This window comes from Equus quagga, chromosome 19, assembly GCF_021613505.1.
Source record: "Equus quagga isolate Etosha38 chromosome 19, UCLA_HA_Equagga_1.0, whole genome shotgun sequence".
Classification (NCBI taxonomy): domain Eukaryota; kingdom Metazoa; phylum Chordata; class Mammalia; order Perissodactyla; family Equidae; genus Equus; species Equus quagga.
In genome coordinates, this window is record NC_060285.1 from 6,752,954 (window position 1) to 6,771,904 (window position 18,951).

At 57.9% G+C, this 18,951-nt stretch overlaps 1 protein-coding gene across 4 annotated transcripts; it reads right to left on the bottom strand.

The window, feature by feature from the left end:
* Positions 1–1,709: 1,709 nt before the first annotated feature.
* BIK (BCL2 interacting killer) lies at positions 1,710–17,928 on the bottom strand. 4 transcript variants are annotated; one of them, XR_006886207.1, is made up of 4 exons: positions 5,589–6,215; positions 5,174–5,400; positions 3,898–4,005; positions 1,710–3,066 (listed from the first exon to the last, which is right to left on the bottom strand). XR_006886207.1 is itself a non-coding variant. In XM_046646668.1 (4 exons), exons 2-4 carry the CDS (start codon positions 5,705–5,707, stop codon positions 2,748–2,750), a joined length of 546 nt encoding a protein of 181 aa, XP_046502624.1. In that variant the 5' UTR covers positions 5,708–5,714; positions 17,833–17,928; the 3' UTR covers positions 1,710–2,747. The 4 variants fall into 4 exon arrangements, 3 of the variants coding, with proteins under 3 accessions (XP_046502624.1, XP_046502623.1, XP_046502625.1); XM_046646668.1 differs by lacking the exon at positions 5,174–5,400 and adding an exon at positions 17,833–17,928 and having other exon boundaries at positions 5,589–5,714; XM_046646667.1 differs by lacking the exon at positions 5,174–5,400 and adding an exon at positions 15,827–16,430 and having other exon boundaries at positions 5,589–5,714.
* Positions 17,929–18,951: the final 1,023 nt, after the last annotated feature.

The window sequence follows — 18,951 nt, forward strand, 5'->3', positions numbered from 1 at the left end:
CCGGCCATTTGGAACTTGAGGGTATTATGCCACGTGAAATAAGTCAGGGAGAAAATCAAATACCATATGATCTCACTCCTAAGTAGAAGATAAAAACAATCACACACACATAGAGACAGAAATTGGATTGGTGGTTACCAGAGCAGAAAGGGGAGGGAAACAGGAGAAAGGGGTGATTAGGCTCAGGTGTGCCGTGATGACCTGTAATTAGTCTTTGGGTGGTAAACACGATGTACTCTACACAGAAATCGAAATATAACCAGGTACACCTGAAATTTAAATAATGTTATAAATCAATGTTACCGCAATAAAAAAAAAAAAGGTTTGCAAACATTTACAAAGACTTTTGCTATTGCTTTTGAATGACTCCAAGTCTGTTTGCACCCCCTCCGCTGAATGCTGTGAGCGATGGGGACCCGTGGGAGACCGAGCTCCCCTCCATCCGGACTTCGGGTCTCTGGCCGCGCTGCAGGCAGGAGGGTACCAGTTACATTCAGCTCTGAGGGGCACAGACCCCTAGAAGGGAGCTGGAGGCGCAGCGGAAGGAGGCAGTCCTGCGTGGCAGGCCTCACTGCTCCTGTGGGCGCGGCCCGTGTCCTCAGGGTCTGGGGGAGCGTTCTCACGTCCATCCTACTGCCAGCCGCAGGAGGGGGACAGAACAGCAAGCAGAGAGCGTATGGGGCCACCTGAGGGAAGATCTCGGAAAGCTGGGAACACCTCTGCCTGCAGTGCAGAGGCTGCCCCGTAGGAGGGGACCCAAAGGTGCAGGCAGAGCGCCGCCTCCACTGTGGGAGCCCTGAGTTGGGGGTAGCTGGGCCCTCGCCCTGCCCCTGCTCCTGCAGATGGAAGTCAGGCCTCAAAGCTGTGAAGGACCAGACCTCGGGGAGCTGACGCATAAGGAGGCCTGCGGCGAGGCGGCAGGAGAGGGGGAGGGTGTCCCTTCAGTCATGAGAGGTAGAAGGTGCAACTGGGAGTGAGCAGGATGCAGGGGGCAGGGTCTGCCCAGCCTGGCTGGCGGGCGGGGAGCAGCTGCATTTGCTGGATCAGCTCTGAGGTTGCGTGGAGGGCGGGGAAGGCTCTCCAACTCGGGACCCTGGAGGGGGCGGGGGGATGAGGCTGCAGAAGATGCTGGGGCGGGGAAGCTGGAAGCTGGACGGAGGTGGCTCACCCCAGCCCAGGGTGGGTATTTGAGGTAGGGGACTGGGGGGTGGGGGAGACACGCAGCACAAGTTCTGGGAGGAGGGCTTGGAGGGGTCTAGAAATATCACTGGTCCTGGTCTGGGGCAGGCTGAGCCCACACGATGGGAGGCCTGGCCCCTCCTACTCCTAGTATCCCTTCCCAGCTCCTTGTCCCCACCACACATAAGTGAGCAGCCCCACTGGCTCCACTGCTCCAGCAGGGAGTGCTGGAGGAGCAAACATAGGGAGGCCCCAATTGTGAGAGGCACTAACACCCCAAAGGAAATAATCCCTAATGGGAGACTTTAGAAACCAAGGCATAACAGAGACAGAGTAAACCAGCTTGTGTTGGGCGAAACTGCATGACAGCATTTGCAGGTGCTGGGACGAGCCAGGAGGCTGTGTGATCCACGCAGCCACACTGGTGGCTGGGAGCACACCCCACCCCTCGTTCCCCACTGCCTGAATCCCCCTCCAGGGGGCAGGATGGAGCCCACGCTGCAAACCCCCAGAGAGAACCAGAGACCAGCTGGAAACCAACATTTTATTGAGCTCTCCCCACCCCTCAGAAATCTATTCCAGCAGATTTTCTCTTTGCCACGGGCATCACAGACACGGGGGCATGACCAGCACTCCCCCCGCCCCCCACATGACCCACCACGAGAGGAAGGCTCCTTCCCGGACAGGCCGCTGCGGAGTGGGCTGGGGCCCGGGGAGCAGGCCCAGCCCAGCCTTGGCATGGGCAGTTAACCAGTAACGACCCCAGAGGTATAATGAATTCATTTCTCTTACAAAAAACAAGAAAAAACTAGTATGAAACCTCAGTAAGTGTCCCAGCACTCGGAGTTTAAATATAAAAAAGGGATCATCAGAAAACAGTTAAAAAGACAACTAAACAAACAAGGCCACCTCCAGGGTGGCGGTCAGGGGGAGGGGACCAGCCCCGCCCCCGCACTGCCCCGCAGCGGCAGTCACTGGAGGAGGTGGAGCCCCCAGCCCAGCAGCAGCACCAGCAGCAGCAGCACGGACAGAGCCAGCTCGCGCCCCCGACTGGGGGACACCTGTGGGATGAAGGGGAGAGAAGTGAGGACCCCCAGCCTGGAAGAGGCTTGCTCATTCCACAGCTCGCCGTCCTGTGCGCGCTCTGTGGACATGGGATGAGCACATGTGGGTGACAGTGGGCCGGCCAAGAGCGAGTCTGGTAAAGGAAGGGAACGCAGAAGCGCCTCACTCAGAACTGGAGGGGTCTAGAACAAGGTGCCCTGAAAGATGAGCACAGGACGGGGAGGAGAGGAGAGTGGCCCTGGGGACACACAGAGGAGAGGAGGCCAGCCCACCCGGGCTGCTCGTCTGCCGGGAACTGGCACAATACGATGGAGAGGTGTGAGGGACCATCCGCGGTGCTGGGGGGGAGGATCAGCAGTGGTCAGGGAAGCAGCTCAGGAGAAGAGGCCTCTGCCCTGGGCAGATAACCAGTCATGTCTGCCAGGTGGAGGCAGTCCTGGTACAGGCGGGAGCACGGGCACAGCTGCGGAAGCTAGCGCACACAAGGACTCGTGCATCCTCTCTCAGTAAGCCAGCCATCTCAAACCCAAAGGCCCAGGGAACAGGCAGGAGGAGGAATGGGTGAAGCAGGCAAAAGAAGACAATAGGGATTGGTGGGGACTGCAGCAACCAGCGAGGCTGTGCCCTACGGAGCAGCTGCTCCACGGCTCCAGAGGGCTACACATGCAGGAAGGTGAGTCAAGGTCATGAAATCTCAGGCTTACCCTGTCCCTGCGGGTCAGGAAGCTCCAGAACCTTATGTTCTCCCTGAGGTTAGTGAGACCATCCATGAAACTTCTAAAAACACCCCTCAGGCCTGTCTGGTTGTAGGTGAAGGCCAAGCTATAAGACAGATGGGAGGGGGAGCAGGGCCATTACTGCAGGAACAGGGGCAAGGACGGCCTTTGTTTTAGGTGACAACTGTGTGAGCAGAGGGCCTGTCCCCTCCCCTGGGTGGCTCCACCAATGAGGGCCTCTCTCCCCGGCCATTTCTGGTCCTAAATTCATCTGATTTCCTGTTTCCTCCCCAGCCTGCCGGCCAACCCGCTGGGGGTTCAGCCTTGCGTTCTGGAGCTGGCCACTTGGAAAACGCTCCACTGCCCACAGGCCCAAAGAGGCAGGTCCAGAGGGGCGGGTGCTCATTCCAGAGCAGCTTCGTTCCAATAGTGGTCCGGGCTCCCCAAAGGAAGGCTGCCTCCCTGGGGACCAAGAGACCCCGTAAACCTTCATCCTGGTCTCGAAGAGTAAGGTTTCTATGTCCCCACCCTGAGCAATTCTGTGAGGTACTGAGAACCTGCAGGGACGCTGGAAAATCATGGAAGCTGAATGTCATCAGGAGAGAGGCCTCCATGCAGATGGCCCCGCTGACAACACAGACAGCTCCGTCTGAGCTCACTCGGCATCTCCCGTCTTTTTAAGTCAGGACCATTTTGGAAAGATCCTGTCTGGGCTTGCTGGGGGAAGAGCGAAAGGGGCTTGGGTTCTGCTGTGTCTGCTGCCTAGTCCAGGAAGAACGGGGTGGCAGCAGGCCAGCTCCAGGGGCTGGGGCCTCCTGGGGGTGAGGGACCTAAAGGTCTCAGGGCTGCCTGGAGTGGACGGAGCCATTTCCTCCCAGGGGCCCCTGTGGGCCAGGCCCGCGCTACGGAAGCCCTGGGCTGGGCAAGGGCTGGTCACCTGTACACGGCCACCCCAGGCAGCTCAGCGATGTGGGGCAGCATCCATCTCACTTCCATCTCGTCCCCGATGAAGGCCAGCCGCATGGCCACAGAGTCACGGTTGTCACTGTGGACAGGGCACAGGGAATGAGGAGTGTGGTTGTGCTGGCGACCCCACGCCCAGACCCACCTGGCCAATTGGGCCACAGGTTTGTGGGGTCCACGGGCGGCGCAGAGTGAGGCAAGGGGCAGGGAGCCTTCGCACGCCCCTCCACTGGCTCCCACTTTGCTTCAGCAAAAGCCAGCGAGGTCCCGCCCACAGGTGGACTCCCTGAAGTATGGGCCCCAGATGCCAGGGAGGGGCTGCCCAGTGCAGCCGGGGTCAGTCCTTCTTGCGGAGGGGGTGCTTCTCAGTTTGGTCTGAGCCCCCATGGGGGTGGGAGCGCCCGTGTGCACAGCGGCTCAGCCTCCCCCTGCAGCCCTGCTCCCCCTCCAAGGTAGGCGGATGCCCTGGAGGCCACCTGGGTGGCACGGTGGGCTTGGTGGCAAGGGTGGGCAACGGGCTGGGTAGGTTGGGGGCTCTGAGGCCCCTCAGATCACTCAGGCTGGCTTCTCACAGGGGTCTCAACTTACCCCTCTCCTTGTGGGGAGGGGCTCTGGGAACTGTTCCCTGGTCCCCGATCCTGAAACCACCTCTGCTGTCATCACCCCTGTGAGAACGGAGGGGCCTGGGCCCCCCCTCGCACTGAACGCATGCTGGCTGGAAATGGAGGCTCACACGCTCCCACCCAACCTCCAGGTCCCACACTCGCCCTCCCCTCCGGGCGTCTGAGCAGCTTCGGCCCTGCCTGCTCGCAGGGGTTTGCCCACACATTCCATCTCGGTGACCTGGCAGCTCTTCTGGAAATTCCCAGGCAGACAGGCCTCCCGGGGGCCAAGGACTCGGGGCCTCTCCCAGCCCTGCCCCGGCTACCTGCCCAGTCTCCCCAGGGTCTGTGCTCTCTCTATTCCAGGGGCACTGGGGGGACAGGACGGGGGGGGGTGGGAAGGGTTGACTGGCAATCAGGGTGGTGGGCTGAGGTCCCATCTCTACCCTGACACCCTTGGGACCTCAGGAAAACACTGCCTCAGGCTGAACATTCCCTGTTGTCATCTACAAATGGAGCAGGGAGTGGGGAAGAGGCAGATCTTGGGGTCCCTCCAGCCCTAAAATCTCAACCAACCCCAAACCCCACATCCAGGACCTAATGACTAAGAGAATCCTCAGGCTGAAGCAGGAGAGAAGCGTCTCGAACCCTGGAGTGGATGCTGGGAAGACCCCCTCTTCACTGCCCTGCCAGCCAGGGCCAGGAACCGCATCTGAAGCAGCTGCTCAGGCTACTTCCGGTTTTCTAAAACTGGATCCATCTTGAGAGGCCTTGAGGAGGTAGGTGATCATGGACACGAGGGCCAGGAGGCACCCTGTCCTACGGCCACAAGCTTGAGCCATTTTGACGGCCAGCACCCAAGGTCCATCCTGGGACTGTGAACATGCCAGATGCCCCAAGGGGCCCCCCCGTGAGCTGGTATCAGAGCAAAGCGGCCCAGCCCAGGTCACCTGCCCCCATGACCACGCCTGGGGAACCCAGAGGGCCTCTCTCCTAACCACCCGGTAAAGGTCACTGACCAGGAACGGGCGTGGGCGGGGCCGTGAGGGCTGCTGGGACCTACCTGTCGGGGGAGGACTCTCTGAGCTCGGTCATGCCAGGAACCTCCAGGGCTTCCGGGCTGCGCTCGTGCAGGAAGGCATCCAGAAAGAGGTCCCTGGAGACGGGTCCTACTTGAGACATTTCTTCTCTGGGGGAAAACGACACATGCTGACCGGATGCCCAGAACTATGCAACCTGGGTTTCACTCATGTGTCCCCTTCACCTCTGCCCCCAGCCCACTCTCTCTCTGCCAATGCCATCGTCAGCCTCCTCCTACCCCAGCTTCCCCAAGCACGACCCCTGCCCAGCGCTCACTGTGTGGCTCTGGGCAAGACACCAAGCCTCTCTGTTCTCTGTCATACGTCTCTAAGTCAGGGATTTAGAGATGATTCATAAGGGCCCTTGCCTAGAGAATAAATATAAGGAAGCTCTAATACTGGCCTTTAGGAGGCCAGTAATCAAACTAAAAAACCCAAACGTCTGGTGTCAAAATAGTGGATGAAGGCCAGGTTCCACCAGGAGAGCAAGTTCCCTGGGTCTGCCCGGCCACAGAGCCTTCTTTCGACGTCTGCCATCTCCCTTGGGCAGAAACAGCAAATAAGCCAAACGAGGAAAAGTCAGCCACCATCCCAGTCCCCAGAGGGACCACGCTAACCTTCCAGTCTTTTTTCTAGACACACACATGCATCACACACGCATTTTCAAAGATGGGAGCGCTCCTTACATAGAGTTTTATAAGCCCCTTTCTTCACCCGACTGTCTTGGCAAGGCTGTTATTTACCTTATTTACCCCGGCGCTCCTTGCTAATAGAACTAATTTTCTTTGAGGTGGCCTTGAATCCTTGTTCTTCTATGCCAATCGTGACCCTCCTGTTCCTCACTTGCCCAGCCTGCCATGCAGCTAGTGGTGGGCATATAACCCAGTCCTGGTCAGTGAGGCCTCAGAATTCTGCTGTGGGGAGTGAAAGGGAGCAGACACAGCCTGGGCGGCTCTTCTCCCTCCTTGCTGCCTTCAACACAGGAGTGAAGGCTGGAACTACAGCAGCCATTTTATGACACCGAGGTGTTTAGCACAAGGATAACCAACACGCTAAGACTACAGAGCAGAGAGGCAGAGAGCTTGGCTCTCTGATGGCATTGTTGAACAACCAAAAAAATACAAGCCACTGCCTGCCTAACTGTGTAACAAAAATAAAACCCGACTTGTTCAAATCACCATCCAGGTCCTCCTAACGATTATAACTGGGAATCTCACATCAGTCAATGTTCCCATCACCACTTGTGAAAGCTGGTGGGATTCTGTGACCTTGTTCACTGTAATTTACCCCACACTGTACCAAACAGCCTTAGGTACAGAATACGATGATGAAGAACGTGGCTCTGAAACCAGAGGGCCTGAGTTCGAATCCCAGGTCTGCCGCTTAGCAGCTGCGTGACGCCGCCGCTTTCTCATCTTTCGGGTATCAGCAGTCCCGACTTGGCTGTTGGGGATGAAATGCAGGGATCTCCTTCAAGTACTCTGAGCGGAGCCTGGAACTCTGAGGAGCAGGCACTGACTGTTATGACCTTTGCACTTCAACGTCTAATTCTTACAACGACGTCTCAGGTTTTCAAAAATTTCTAATTCCTCACATCTGCCTGCAGTGAACCAAGAAGGGCCAGAGCCGCTGGTCCCCGGGGTGCCCAGGCCAGGGTGGACCAACGTTTATCCCTGAAGGGGGCCGACTGCAGGCAGGACGCACACGGGTGCGCTGTGGGGACACAAGGCTGGACAGGAGTGTGCTCACCACCTGTTTTCAGCATTAAAGGGTGATGGCGGGCACACAAGGACCAGGCAAGGGCTCATGGGAACACAGAGGTAAATGCTGGATCCTCCCGGTGTCTCGGGGCAAGTCTGGACCGGTTATTCTCAATAATGCATCCAAAACGCAGGCAGAGCGATGGACGCGCCGTGACGTCATCGAGGGCCAGACAGGTGTGTGAGGGTCTGGGCACTGCGGCCTTTGCGACAAGAACCCACATAAGGACAGTATTGTTCCAGAGAGAATAAATGCCCGGAATTTGCCTCAAAGAGAGAGGGCTGTTTCGGTTTCCTAAGCGGGAAAGAGAAGAGTTTTACATCTGTTCCAGATGAAAGCCTGACGTGAAAGGCAGCTCCAGCAGGAGCCGGGGCTGGAGGAGCAGCCGTGTAAACACAGCCACAATGGCCACAAAAGCCACAGCTGACATATGCCACCCGCACCTGTCAGGAGCACCTTCCCCCATGGGCTGAAAGGAGCTGTCAGGTCAGACCCGGTGGGTGGGGGGAGGGTGGCCCCCGGCCCCCAGGGGGGTGCTGCCACCTGCCGAGGGCACCTGCAGGCAAAGTGTAAGAAGCACGTAGGCCGGAGACCCAGCGACTCCCCTCATGAGGCCAGCACAGGCCCCGTCTGGGCGCACACATCTTCACGCCTTTGTTCCAGGGGACGCCCAGTAGCAGGTAAAAGCTATGAGGGGAATCCAGAGCCACCGGTGACGCAGGTGTTCGACAAGACTTTAGAAGAAGGTAGATCACAAAACTAGTGTGGTTTGAAGCCACTTTCATAGCCAGAGTTGAGTTTCACCCGTTTGCCTTTAAATCGAATGTTGTTGAAAGGGGCAAACACGGGTCCTGGGGCCCCGACCTCGAGCCTGCGGCCCCTCGGCACTCACACCATCAGCAGAGTCTGACTTCCTCAATTGTGCTTGTTTTAAACAGAGAAAGGAGAAGGGGGGTGGGGGGCTGGACGACAGGGGTCTAACACAAAAGGCAAAAGGACTTCAATGGACTTGACTTAGACATAAATGGAGAAAAATATAAATGAGCCTTAGCAAGTTAGAGGAAACCTCTAAACGAGTAAGACATGGACAACATTCCAACCAGCAGAAAAGGATCTGATCATTTCAATAAAAGACAGAAAAGGGAAGATTTCAGCAGATAGGAACATCGAAGTGGAAAACCAAGGAAATCGCCTTCTGGAGCTCCCAGATACAAGACCGGCGTACAAAAATCAACAGCCTCCCTACAAGGCAACCAGGAAATATAGTAGAAACTAAATACACATTAAGGTTTTGGGTTAGGAATGAATCTAATAAAGGATGCTTAAAATCTTTAGGAAGAAAAATTTAAACTTCCATTAAAGGACATAAAAGAGCTATCTGGCAACAACTTTCACGGATGAGATGGTTTAACAGTGCACAGACGGTAAACAGTGTGTGTGTGTGTGTGTGTGTGTGTGTCTGTGTGTGTCTGTGTGTGTCTGTGGTGGCGCCTAAGGGACTGTGATGAGGAGCTGAGCTGCCCCAGGCTCCAGGCCCCAGGGGCTCAGTGTCTATGCAAATGGCCATTTTCCAGGGAGAGCAACGCCAGCCCTCATTTGCGTCTGCCTCTCCTGCTCCCCCTTCCCATCCAGCCTGACCCCCTCCCGCAGGGGGCTATTCTCTCCCCAGGGGCTGCTGTGTGCTCCTGTGGAAGCCCCTGCTTCCCCCACAGGCAAGGGGCCACAAGGGGACTTCGCTGGGCACATGGCCTCTAAGCATCACCACTGTCCCAACAAATCGGCCCCCAGCAGACACTCTCAGAATCCTTGGGCACCAAATGGGATGAGGGGCCCCTGAGTCCTATGGGAGCAGGTGCCTGACCAGGGACAGTGACCACCAGCAGCTTGGCCAGGCTAGGGTGGAGGCCGGAGTGCGTCTGACCAGCTCCAGGGGTGGATGAGCCGTGCCGTGAGGGGGTACCAGACTCAACTGCTGGGAGCAGGGCCCACGTCTGCGCCTTCCCGTGGGTCCCAGCCCCTGCTGGACCTCCCTGTCTGCGCCGGCCTGGGACAGACACCAGCGTCTCCTGCATCTCCAGGTTCACGGTCGCTCGTCTGAGCCAGGTTTCCAGCACTGACACTCCATCAGGGCAGGGGAGTCTCGGGTTAACATCCCACCCAATCACTCACTTGTGGCACAACCCTGGGCAAGGCACTGTTGCCTCATCTGTTAGACGGTGATGATGCACCTGCACTCACGGGTTCCTTTTCCAGGCAAGAACCAGCATTAACGGCCTGTTACAATCCTGGCTGCTGTTCGAGCATCCACTGTGGTCAGGCTCAGATTTAAGTCCTGTATACGGATTCTCACAGCCAGGCCTGGGCTGGCCTTGGGGCTCTAGATCTAAATGGGAGCACTCAGAGGGTGGCCGGGAAGCTTGGGTTGGTGTCCCTGCAGCCGCCTCCCAGCTCGGGTCCCTCCCAGCTGCCCCACCACCCTATGGAGGCCCAGCGCTGGTCCCCTCCTGCCTGGCCCCGCTCCAGCTGCCTTGCTGTCTCTGGTCTCCAGCTGGGCTTTCTCCCATCTGATATCCACGTGGCAGCCTCAGATCGGACCTGTCACCACTCCACTAGGCTCCCCCAGCCCCTCGGGAGTCCTGCCACACCACTATCAGGGCCCTTCTCCCTCCGGCCACCTCACCAGCCTCAGCCCCGCAACCCTAATCTCAGACCCTGTTCCCACCACACTAAAGAACGCGCACTTCTGTAGCCACGCCCCGACATGTCAAGCCCCCAAGCCTTTGCGTGGGCAGTGCCCGCTGGCTGGCCAGCCTCAGTCTCCTCTGCCTGGCTCATTCCTACTGGGCCCTAAATAACTTGTGTCTAGCATCACCTTCCCAGATCCTCCGAGTCAGGCTGGGGGCCTCCTGCAGCCCCCGTCTCTGCTTCTTTCTGTATCCAACCACACCGGCCGGCACTGCTTTTGCGTCCACGGTGGCTTACAGCGTGAACGCTGGAGCCAGGCTGTTGGGTGTCCTCCAGTAAGTTAAGCTCTCTGCTCCTCAGGTTTCCTCACTTCTAAAAGAGGATACCAGTCACACCTACTTCCCAGGGCTGTGGTGAGGACAGACAGACAGGATCTGTGTTAAGGTGAGCGCTAGCAGCACAGGCGCGGCCATTCCCGGCTCCCGGCACCCAGCGCAGAGCAGACGCCCAGTTCTGAGGTCGCCGCAGCTGCACATCCAGGAGCCCACACTGGTTTTAACATCTATTTTTTCCAGCAGATTTGCAAACCAGTAGCTTAAAATCCTTCTTTGGTGAAAGGAAGGCACACCTCGCCATGTGTCCCCACCCAGGCGGCGGCCCACACACTGACCCTCCCACACGCTCAGTGGAAAAACGAGGCCGGAACCCTCTGTTCCCCACAGAGGCCCGCATGCAAATCACACCTCTGTGCAGACACAGCCGCCCCACCGCCACGAGGACGCCTGCGGGGCTTGGGAGAGCGGGAGGGCGGGCTCTACACGGACAGCCTGCTTTCGGGGAACAGCTCTGCCCTCAGCTGTGTGAGCACCAGCTCCTGGCCGAAACTCGGTTTCCTTATCTGGGAAAGGGGGAAATGCCATCTCCCTCCCAGGGTTGCATCACAGCCTGAACGAACAGACATGTGTCCAGGACAGCACAGCACAGGAGATGTTCAGCAAAAGACAACATGGTCAAGGCTGTAGGAACTGGCGGGGAGGAGACGGCAGGCAACCTCCTGGTGAGGGACCCTCAGACCAAGGCGAGACTCTAACAAGTTCTATTTCACAGACGGGCAAACAGGTGCAGAGGGCGGAGGGACCAGACGGGTCACTGGGAGGCTCAGCTGAGAAAGACGATGCTCCTTCCAAGGGGCCAGTTTCACAGGACGTGCCCCTCCCACACACACACTGGGCTGGAAACAGCTGGCCCCTCCTTGGAGGAGGGACCCTTAGTCTCCCCAAGCCCAGCCCTGCCCGCTCCCTTTCCTGCTCCCAGCCTTGCCACATGTCCCTACATGCCCTGCAGCAAATCAGGAGCATGTGATGACACCTTTGGGACTCCAACAAAGCCAAGAGGTCACTGGAGTCCCAGGTGCCAGGCCAGTGGCTGCTGGGCAGACCCAACTGGGAAACCCTAGTCCCTAATCTTTTTTTTTTTTTTCTGAAGAAGATTGGCCCTGAGCTAACATCTATTGCCAATCTTTCTCTTTATTTTCCCTCCCCAAAGCCCCAGTACGTAGTTGTTTATCCTAGTTGTAGCTCATTCTAGCTCTTCTATATGGGACACTGCCACAGCACGGCTTGACGAGCAGCGTGTAGGTCTGCGCCTGGGATCAGAACCACCAAACCCTGGGCCACGGAAGTGGAGCACACAAAATTAACCACTCGGCCACGGGACCCACCCCCCCAGTCTTTCTCCATCAGGGCTTCCCACCCACACCCCTCCCAGTCACCAGCTCTTCCCCACCCAAACGGGGTGATACCCTGGTTTACAGAGCACCCAGTGCTCAAAGCATCGGGCGCACACACAAGCTCTAACTCTGTGGGGCAGACCTGGGTTCCAGCCCCCGCTCTGCCACTGCTTTGTGACCTGGACCAATCACCTAACCTCTAGCTCAGAGCAGCCTCACGCGTGGTAGGAGCACAACCTCCAGGGCTGGGAAGATAAAAAGATACAACTGTTGCCCTTCTCCCAGCACGTAGCAGGGACTCCCAAGCTGGTTAACCAGTCAACAGACCAGAGGGGAGGGGGGCACAGCTGGGGTATCTACCAAAGTCACTAATACACACAACCTCTGATTTCTAGCCATGTGTCCTGCAGACACCCCTGCACGTCCCTGGCAGCCCCGAAGAAGGGAAGCAGCGGGTCTGTAGGCGCCGCACACCAGACTCCACCGACACGGCAGGAGGAACAGTCTCTAACTGTGCTGCCCCGCGTGTACAAATAAACGACACAAACACTTCTATCCCGCAGAGATCATCTCCTGCAGGAGAAAGAGGGGAAGGGGGGGCTCCGGGACAGGGGTGGGAGGGAGACAATTTTTACTATATACACACTTCTGTGCTCTTGAACTTTCATTACCAGGCATGTGCTGAGATCACTGATACAAAGAATAATTGTTTCAAGTTACTAGTTTGAATGTGTCCACATGGAGATGTTTACCTTAAAGGTCTATTTCAGGAATCAAGTCCCCAACCCCTCTGAGCCCCCAACCCCAGTAGCCACCTCCTCCCACTCCCTCCCCAGCGCCCAGGGGTGGGGGAAGTCCAGACCCCCACCTGCCATTGTGAACCTGCAGATGCCCGAAACAGCTTGCCGGAGGTGGGCCGGGCTCACTTCCCTTAAGTGATGGAGAAATAACTGGGGGGAAAAAAGACAAGGAGGGAGAGAAAGGAGGGAGAGAAAAGTGAGGAGAAAGGTATTTCAAGCAACAGGCAAGTTGGAAATTCACCCTTGGGAGTAGGTGGGAGTTGTTCATTAATTTTGAAAGTGGCAGCTTGGAATGGACCCCCTGAGTGAGGGCCATCCAGACTTGGGACTCCACCTGCACCATGGCCCTCCCCTTTGACCCCGGCACAGGTGCTGGCCTGATCCACCCTGAACTCAGGTGCCAAAAAGCCATCCACCGGGGTGGGGTGGGTGGGCGTAAGCAGTCCAGTCTCGGCTGGGCTTCTGGCTGCTGTGGCCTCAGGCAAGGGCCGCCCTCTCCACCCACTGCTTAATGCTCTTGGCGGCCCCACATCCTTTTTATTTGCATCCACTGAGTCCCTCCCTCCCTCAGAAGGAGGGGACTGTTTGCCCCATTTCACAGATGCGGGACCTGGGAGGGTTGAGAATGGAAATTCAGAGCCCCTTCCCCATACCATCACGCTACCCACCTCCAGACTCTAAAAACGTACACACCCACCTAGCAACGCGGGTGGACAGACGCGGAAAAAATAAGGCAGGCAGCCTTGACAATTCCCAAAGGTCTCTTTCTGGGATTAGAAATGCCAAATGGTTTTCACTGAACTCAACAGGACGGCACATGCTGGGGCCCTGCATGCGGGGCACAGCAAGGGCTCGACCATCAGGCACGGTCCATGTTTGCACGGCGCCCTCTGAGCGCAGGAGCCGAGAGGCAGCTGTGGGTGTGGGTGGACGCATCAGGCACGTCACCCCACGGGAGGGCGGAACATCCTCCCCGATTTTAGATGAGGAAACTGAGGTTAAAGACAGTGAAGGGCTTGTCACACATCCGAGGGGAGGCACTACGGTAAGCTGGGCCTCCCACTCCAGGGACAGACTTTCTTGGCCACCACAGCTTAGGGCAAAGTTTGGCAGGAACTGCTCAGGCCTGACTCGGCTCCAGGTCCCCGGGCCTCGCCCTGGCCCAGCTCAGCACGCTTGGGAACGTGAGCAGAAAGAATGATGCAAACCCAGGGCCCCTTTTCCTCCCGAATCCACACTTGGGCAGGCTGGCCACGGCAAAAAAGGAAGCAGGTGGGTCTGTGTGTAGCGACAGGGGAAGCCGCCACAGTTGGCAGCTGAGTGACAGACAGGAGCACGATGATATGACGTGATCTATGCAAACGTTTCCATTTCAGTGGCTACAGACACTAAACATGAATGGAAACACTGCGCTCAGGGCACTCGGCTGGTGGCAGGCCTGGGTTCCAGGTTGGCTTGGCCGGGTGACTTTTGAGAAAGTCCTCAGCCCCTCTGGACCCCTAATTCCTTGTTTGTAAAAGCAGCGTTGGGAGATTTTCTTTTATGTCCTTTCCTGCTCCAATATCTACGAAAACACTCCACACGGGAGAGGAAGTGAAATAGACTAAGAACTCTCTTGACCACTGACTTTAAAATTGGCTTTAAAGCGGTTTGCTGTAGTCTGAATGTGTGTGTCCCCCAAATTCATATGTTGGAAACCGACTGCCCTGGGGTGATGGTACCAGGAGGCGGGGCCTGAGGAGGCGGTCAGATCCCACGGCTCTGCTAAAAGGATCAGTGCTTGCCTAAGGGGCCCAGGAGAGCTCCCTGCCCGTCCCCCATGCCCGTCCCCCACTCGAGGACACAGGGAGCCTGTGGCGCCCTGACCTTGGACTTCCGGCATCCAGAACTGTGAGGAATAAAAAACTTCTGTGCTTTGAGCTGCCCAGTGTGTGGTATTCTGTTCTGCTACACGGTTCAATGACGCGAACGGAAAACAGGTGGGGACACGGGACAAGGAAAACCTGGAAGGGCACATCCTGCGAGTCGTAGGGAATCATCACCCAAATCTTTGCTGACACCCAAAAGGGGACCCAAGGGGACCCCTGTGCTTTCCCATCACCATCGGAAAGAACAGGGCGCCAAGGCACCACCCAGGTCTGCAGTTTTTAAGTCTAAAAAGCATGTATTTAAAATAAGCTCTTAATAAGTATTTAAAGTAAGTGAAGGACCGTGACTTGTGGGGCGCAAACACTCAGCGGACCAGAGAGACACGTGGCCCTTGGGGCCCCCTTCCTTCCAGACAGTTTTGGGTCTCCCCTCAGTGCTCTCAGAGGGGTCTCACTCACTCACCGGCCCGACATGCCCTCCGGGCAACAGCCTTAGGAGCTCCCATTTCCTCCATGTGACAAAGTCCTCAGTCCCCCACTGTGCCAACACTGAACCCTGACTTTACACTCTCCCTCTGCCTCGCCCAGGCTGGCCCAGGGGACCTGCTTCTTCCTTCAAGCCCAGCCCAGAACCCACTCCTCCCGATCTCCCCGGGACAGAATTAATGGCTCCTCATCTGCACTGTCCCAGCACCTCGGGTAAACAGATCTGGACTTGGCACTGAGCCCATCACGGTCTCATTAAATGTTTACCTGTCTGTCTGCCCCAGCTCAGAGCAGGAGCCCAGTGAACGGGGACAGCCCAGGGGGAAGCAGACAGGACACTGTAAAACAGAAGGCAGGGCTGGGCTCACAGTGACAGGCAGTTCCCGGCTGGAGGACCCTGGACCGGATGCACCCTCTCCTGATGAGAGCCCAGTCGGGAGGGTAGCCCTGAGAGCGCTCGCTAAGAGGAAGCGATCATGCCGTGAACCTGAGCTCGGGAGCGGTCACACCCACGCTGACCACCTCGTGTCCCAGCTGGGATTTTCCTGATGCGTCAGTGTGCACGGGAAACCGGGCATATCTCCTTGGCCTGGCCTTAAAATAGACCCTCTTCGGAGCTCCAACCCACTGACACAACAAATGTCATCTTTTGGGAAAAAAAATCACCAAGAACTCTCAATCTGTTGTTGTGGTGGTGGAGAAGGGTTCACCCTGAGCTAACATCCCTGCCAGGCTTCCTCTATTTTGTATGTGGGACACCGCCACAGCATGGCTGCTGAGCGGAGTAGATCAGCACCCAGGATCCGAACCTGCGAACCCAGGCCGCCGAAGCAGAGCACGCACAACTTTAGCTTAAACTCTCAGTCTTAAATATCCTTTCCACAGTGACTCACCCCAAGGAGCCAGGTGGGCTTCTCCCTCCCCGGTGAAGCTGCACTTCCTCTCAGAGTCTAGGTGACCCGGTGTCTTCTCCCGCCTCCAGAAAAACAGGTTTATACCACGCGGCGCCCAGAAAGGCCCAGCAAGTGTTTTGTGTTGTCACATCCTAATATTGACACTAGGAAAATCAGCTGCCCGCTCTGAGCCAGTGCCTGTGCCCTGGCCACCAGCCTGCCCCTCTCCTGCCCACCTCGGAGCCAACAAGGAACTCAGGCCGGAGGACTTATTTGCTTACATTCTGTATTTCTCCCAGGGCCCGGGCCCAACCAACCAATGGCAGGACAAAGAGATGAGGGAGCGGCCGCCCGTGTCCACGCCAGACCCACCGCAGGCTTCCTGGTGGCCGCCAACAACAAAACCCGAGCGTGCCAGGAACTTCCTTGAAACCTCTTAGAATTGTTTTGAGCAGAGAGAAAAACAGCCAGACTCTCGTGGGATCCACTCTGTCCCCGGCAGGGGAAGCAAGAAACCATTAATTGTCTACAAATTTAATAGGTTCACTAAAAACAGGATGCTTTCCAGGGAGAGGGGAAAAGGCCTCCGAGGTCAGCGTCAAGCCCTGCGGGTGGATGGAGCCCCTCCCCAACGCACCCCACTTCCACTTCTTAGAGAGACGACCAGGAGCGAAGAAAAGGGCAGACACTGCGCTCAGGTTTCTCTGCGGCTCAGGGAGTCCAGCTTCTAACCCTACTAACCACCTAAAACTTACAATAACCCACGTGCTTTCAGCTCTCTATCCCGCTGCTTCTCAGCACGTCCAGGCTGTGACAGGCCCCGGGGCTACACTCCAGTTCTCCGGGAGCTGCAGGCTACTGTAAGTCACACTAAGTGAGCACAAGTGGGTAATTTCACACTCTCTTCAGTGTCCCAAAGACAGTAAAGCAAGGTCCTAGGACAGAGGAACTGGTGGGAGGAGGGGGGGGCGGCTGCAGCTTTAGATGGAGTAGTCAGGGAAGACTGCTCAGAGGAGGTGGCAACTGAGCCGAGACAGCAAAGAAGGAAGATGAATGCGACACCCACAGGCATTGTGCAAGGATATCACTCCACTTGTTTCAGACCTCATGCCATCCCACGGAAGCCCTCACGGTATCCCTGGTTCCTGGAGAAATAGGCCTGCTAAGACAGTTCCACCAAAAAAAGATGAGCTGGCAACCATCTTAGGCTGGTTCAATATGCACTCAGCCCTGGTGGACACTGGCTCACAGCCGGCACCCTGGAAGCCACTCTCCCCAAATGCTTTAGATATCTTAAACCAAAAACGAGCAAAAATAAGCTTGTACAACCTAAGGCTGGGAAGGCTGGAAACGCCACAGCTAACTCAATCGCCAACAGCCCTGTGACCTTGAGGTTCAGAAGATGGTGGGAAATCCCCAAATCCTGGAGTGAGAGGGAGGAGCCCGGTGGAGAAGAGGTGATGCAAAGGGAAGTGCGGCAGCTGGGTGCTGACAGCAGCATCCAGGCCCAGCTATCCCCTCAGCCAGACCCTTTAAGGAACAAGTGCAAAACACACTAAAAATGTGCCACTCCTGGGGACTTCTTCCAAAGGCAGGCCCCAAATAAGCAGAAATGAAGTTAAGTGTTAACTCCAGGGAAGGCACGAACAGTCACCCAAATCACCAACACTTGGGCGGTGTCGTCCACACCTGGTGGGAAACCTCGTGGACCCATTTTAAAGAAAGGGCAGACCGAGGCTCAGGCTGGAGGTGCCCAACACAGCTGGGAAGTGGCTGCGGGGAGTTGTGGCCTGGCTTCCAGAAAAAGGCTCTGGGCTTTTAGCTGCACAGCACTCACAATGCTTTCTGGAACTGAGGTCTGAGTTTCTCCATCTGTAAAATGAGGACCCCTCCCACGCCCCAGCTTTGGAGGCAGGCCAGCACAGAGCTCAATGGTCTGTCCCCTTCCTAAGGCGGGAAGGACAAGCTGAGAACCCTCCTTCCCGGGGGGCTGGGGAGAGGCTCACAGCGAAGCTGCGATCCAGGGCGCGCCACAGCAGGTGCTCCAAAAATGTTACAACAGCAGCAGCAGCAGCAACAACGTCCCGCCGCCCGGGGGGCTCATTCTAACGAAAATTAGAGTAACAATGAACGGTTTACAAAGCGGTTCGCCCCCGGGAGGCCGGAGTCTACCGCGCCCCAGGCCCCTGGGCTGGCGGTGGCCGAGGCGGCTGGCGGGACCCTCGCGGTCACGGGCTGGCACGCGCCCCGCGGCCCCTCCAGCGCCGAGCGCGGCCCGCGCAAGTTCCTGTCCCCACTGCTCTCGCGTCCCAGAATCCGTCCTTTCTCCGGCCCCTCGCAGGTGCGCGGCGACTCGGGGCGCCCCGGGTCCCGGCGGGGACCAGGGCCCGACGCCATCTTCCCTTTTTCCGCGGACGCGCGGGCTGTGCCGTCGCGGCCCGGTGCGCACGGCCGCCGAGGACCGGGGAGCCCGGCCCCGGGCGGCGCAGGAGGGCATGGCGGGGCGACAGGCCATCCGGCCTCCGGGCGGGGCAGAGGGGCCGCCCCATTGCACAGAAGTGGAGACTGAGGCCCGCGGGGGGCGCGACTGGCACCATCGCCGGCGGGGACCCGGAGACCCCGCCCGAGAGGGGGCTTTTCGGAGCCCGGAGCCCGAGACATCGCCCGCAAAGGACACACCCAGTAGCTGCCCGGGAAGAAAAAACCTGGATCCCCCACCTTCCAGCCCCTGGGCGCCCACCTGCTGGGCTCGGGCTGGGCGGAGGGGCGGAGGGCGCCGGGGCTAGGGTCACGGCACGGGCGGTAGGGCTCGGACTCACCTCGCGGCGGTGGCGGCGCTGGCGACGGTAGCAGGGTCCGCAGCGCTCCAGCTGGGAGGCGTATTGCGTGCGGCGGGCGACCAGCGCGCCCATATAAACCGGCGGGCCCCGCCCCGCCCCGCCCCGCCCCCGGCCGCCTCGCCCGCCTCGCCCGCCCCGCCCCGCCGAGTCCAGGACCTAGGGCCGAATGGCAACAGATACTGCTACAGATGTGATCTGTTTACTTGCTTACTGTCTCTCTGCCTCCTGGCATTTGCAAGCTTGTTTTGTCGCGTGCGCTCCTTCCCAGCACGGCCGTGCACACAG